This window comes from Lingula anatina, chromosome 10 (genome assembly GCF_051362555.1).
Source record: "Lingula anatina isolate TDL-2025a chromosome 10, LinAna3.0, whole genome shotgun sequence".
Classification (NCBI taxonomy): Eukaryota; Metazoa; Brachiopoda; class Lingulata; order Lingulida; family Lingulidae; genus Lingula; species Lingula anatina.
The window spans coordinates 6,113,911-6,117,652 of NC_141776.1; the positions used below are offsets into that span (position 1 = coordinate 6,113,911).

General features: G+C 37.1%; 1 protein-coding gene across 1 annotated transcript; it reads left to right on the top strand.

Annotated features, from left to right (window-relative positions):
• Nucleotides 1-1,323: 1,323 nt before the first annotated feature.
• Nucleotides 1,324-2,920, top strand: LOC106178489 (glucoside xylosyltransferase 1-like). The gene is made up of 2 exons (XM_013562092.2): nucleotides 1,324-1,482; nucleotides 2,692-2,920. The coding sequence occupies exons 1-2, from the start codon at nucleotides 1,327-1,329 to the stop codon at nucleotides 2,842-2,844; spliced, it is 309 nt and encodes a 102-aa protein (XP_013417546.2). The 5' UTR covers nucleotides 1,324-1,326; the 3' UTR covers nucleotides 2,845-2,920.
• Nucleotides 2,921-3,742: the final 822 nt, after the last annotated feature.

The window sequence follows — 3,742 nt, forward strand, 5'->3', positions numbered from 1 at the left end:
ACGTTGACACAGATATGATCTTTCTTCACGATATCAAAACTCTTCATGACAAGGGCTTTGCGGAAATGAACAACAGTCACGTAACAACGATGTCGCAGTGCGGCCCACGTGACAGACAAAACACGTGGTATAATAAAGACGTATACACGCGGATGCCGTTTTATCCACCCGTTGGTGAGTGAACAGAAAATTTGATCGTAAAAAACTCTTAAGTTTGACTTCCCTGACTTCTACAGGTCTGTCGTCTGTGTACCGCGTAATGAACAGTGCCTGTTTAGACTATTTCTAATGTACCTGGTAGTTGATATTTTCCTGAAATTTAGATTATACTTAGTCTAAGATGATGACTTCTTCGATAACCCAACGAAATATATCATTAATTTCATCTTATATTTCAAACCACTCTAAAATATAAATCTCACCATAAACATAAGAAATGGGATTACAAGCCCAAAACATAAGAAAAAACACTATAAGTTGGCTTTTATTGTTAGTGATGAAGGAAAAAACATAAACATAAGAAATGGGATTACAAGCCCAAAACATAAGAAAAAAACACTATAAGTTGGCTTTTATTGTTAGTGATGAAGGAAAAAAGAAAGGCCGTTTTGTCTACCAATTTAGAAAGTTGCTATCTTTTGACCTGAATAATTGTAAAATAAATTGTCAAATTTGTGTTGAGCGTTTACCCTAACTCAGAAAACACCTGTTGATGAAATCATTTAATACATGTATTTATCATTCCCTAGTATGGTGCTATTTAACACTGTAAGTTATATCTTTTTAGGATTACAAGCGGGATTAATGTGGATGAACTTAACAAGGATGAGACGGATAGGATTTCAACAGTTGTGGAGAGAATCTTATGAAAAATATAATGCAGAACTCTACCTGTACGATCAAGATATTCTCAATGCGCTTTTTGCGACGAAACCAGGTACATGTATGTTGCTACTACTTTTGATGCTTTTTTAAAATAGCCCGATTGTGATTCTAATGCTTCGAGGATTGCAACGTTTACGAATTTATGGAGACTCTAGACGAAAAAAGGGGAATGAGAGCAAATCGACACTAGTTTCTAAAGAAAAAAAAAAAAAACTCGTTTGTTTCGTGTCATCATGTGTCAGTGGGGGAAGGGGTTAATTAGGCACTGGATCCGTCTATCATAAAGGGGGCAACCGTGCGTTGAAACCAAACATTACAGAACCGACACATTTCAAACAGCTGCAATACAGCTAATGTGCTAAAAAGTAGTCTAAAAAAATTCTGTCCGTGCATCATGTCCTCTTTCGGGCTTTACCATATTTATTTCCAGAGTTGGTGAAAATGCTGACCACGTGTGATTGGCACTACTGGTATGCGTACTGCCAAAGTGAGGCGTACTGTACGCCAAGAAAAGTGTACGTCCTCCATGGAGTCGCGGACTCTTTTCATAAGGCAAGCTGTTATCCATTCAACACGGTCTGGGGCGTGTTTGAGAAGGTAGATTAACATCTATATGTCAGGCCTACCCAACTACCAGACTCGGCACCTAAGGATCCTGAATTAACCGGTATATGGGACCACGCTACCCGTTTTCAAGGTGTGTGTCAGATCGCATTTCGGAGTATCAAACCCCAGAACAAATTTTGTAGCATGACTGCGGGCTCATCCACGCTCGGCTGAACAACCTTAAACTGTACTCTTACTTTAGAGTACTCTATTTTATTGTCTCTATGGGGATATATGGGGCTTTTACGACATTCGGTTTGAATGTTTTAATCACTTTTGATAGGGCTTTTTTTTGCATTGTATTAGATTAATGTGGCAGTCTAAGGTTCATCTAGGTGGCTTTCAAATTTATGCACCCGGTTTTAAAATCATATAGCGATTTTACGACAATCGTTTACTATCCAATCAAGGTGACAGCCGAGCATGCCAGGGCTCATCCTGTCGGTGTTCTGGCTGATACTCCGAAATGCGATCTGACACACACCTTGAAAACGGGTAGTGTGGACCGATATACCGGTTAATTCAGGATCCTTAGGTGCCGAGTCTGGTAGTTGGGTAGGCCTGTATGTGCACTGGTGCCTTGTGTATGTTCGGATTCGTGCGAGTGTGCAAACGTCTCTCTCTCTCTTTCTCTCTCTCTCTCTCTCTCTCTCTCTCTCTCTCTGTATACATGTGTGTGTAAGAGAAGGTATTAATTACATGTCACTTAATTCGCATTTGCATTTGCTTGTGTCCAAATAACGTAAGCGCTAGCTATCTGTAAAACTCACAGCATCTCAATACAACGAGGGTACATGTACCTGTCATACCCTGTAATTAACACTTTGTGTTTTGTCGACTTGATATAGATGTATCCTCCCCACCTTCACATCAGAACTATTTCGTGAACCACACACGTGCTTTCTGTAAACAAAAAATAAATAAAAAAATAATTAATGAAAGAAAACAACTTTAAAAGGCTCTGGAAGCTGACGAGGGTGTGTACATATCTATACTGGCAATTTTAAATTATTCTGAATTAATTTCCATTAACTGTGGTGCAGCTGTACAATATCCGACGCAGTTTGTTTTAAGTCCCATCCTTATGCTTAGTTTTGAACAAGTCAATGAAATATCAGTAAAAATGAAAACCTGTAATTGAAAATGAGCAGTATCTTATTTATTTATTTTATTTGTTATAAATGATATATGGTATTTCAGTTTTCTTTGGGCCAAGACATCCGAAGTCACCTGCTAGAACCATTACTGAAGGCACTCGGCAACCAAACCCAGGAAAGTCAGAATCAGTTCTGTGGCAAATGCATAAATACTCCTACTGAGGCTTTGGTGGGAGGCTTGAAGACCTTGACATGAATTTCATGTTTTTGATGAGAAGTTCATTTCCCCCAGAATCACAAATATTGAAAATAATGTATTTCATAAAAAAAAAGCCCTGGATAGTATTTGTAATATAATTCTAGAATAACGCATTTAGTTATTCGTTTTGTGGATAAGTAATTTTAGAAAATCTACTACATATTAAACATAAATAAAATCAAATTAAACAGAAGAACAATGCCCAATGTGTCATTTTTTAGAACAATAAAAAACACTATACTGACATTTTTAATACGTAGAAAGCACTGTGAATTAAGGCATGACGACCTATATGAAAAGGTGGTCCAATTTTCAGTTTAAATGACTCGCGTTTTGAGGCAGTTACTTTACTACTAATATAAACTTGCTTATAATGATCAAACGCACATAAAATACTATACACACACTGGACAATAGAAGTGTCACCCCTACTGAACCAATACTTTGGGGGAGATAAATGACTATGGAATGATATGCTCCTGGTATCATTTTATTAACATCGAATTTCACAAAAAAAAAAAAAAAAATACAGTTCCATGGTACAGCGGTTTTATACTCATTAGTCACATTATAAGTAGACCGGGCATTATAATTTTGATTACTCTGATTCAGGGGTTGACGCCTCTATTGTCCAGTGTGTGTGCGTAGGGCCGAAATTACACAATGATGTTATCATGGTTACTTTGTTCCTTTTTTTTAATTTAAAGATAAATATAACATTAATGAACTAATATTGTGTTTCCATATAGCAAAGCAGCTCTGAAAGGGACTTTTTTTATAATGTGCGCAAACACCTTAGAAACTAATGATATTTTGGCTCTCCTCCCATCCATTTCTTTGAATAATCTTTCCACGTACCCATTTCACTCGCAACTATACTACAATTTCGAAGATT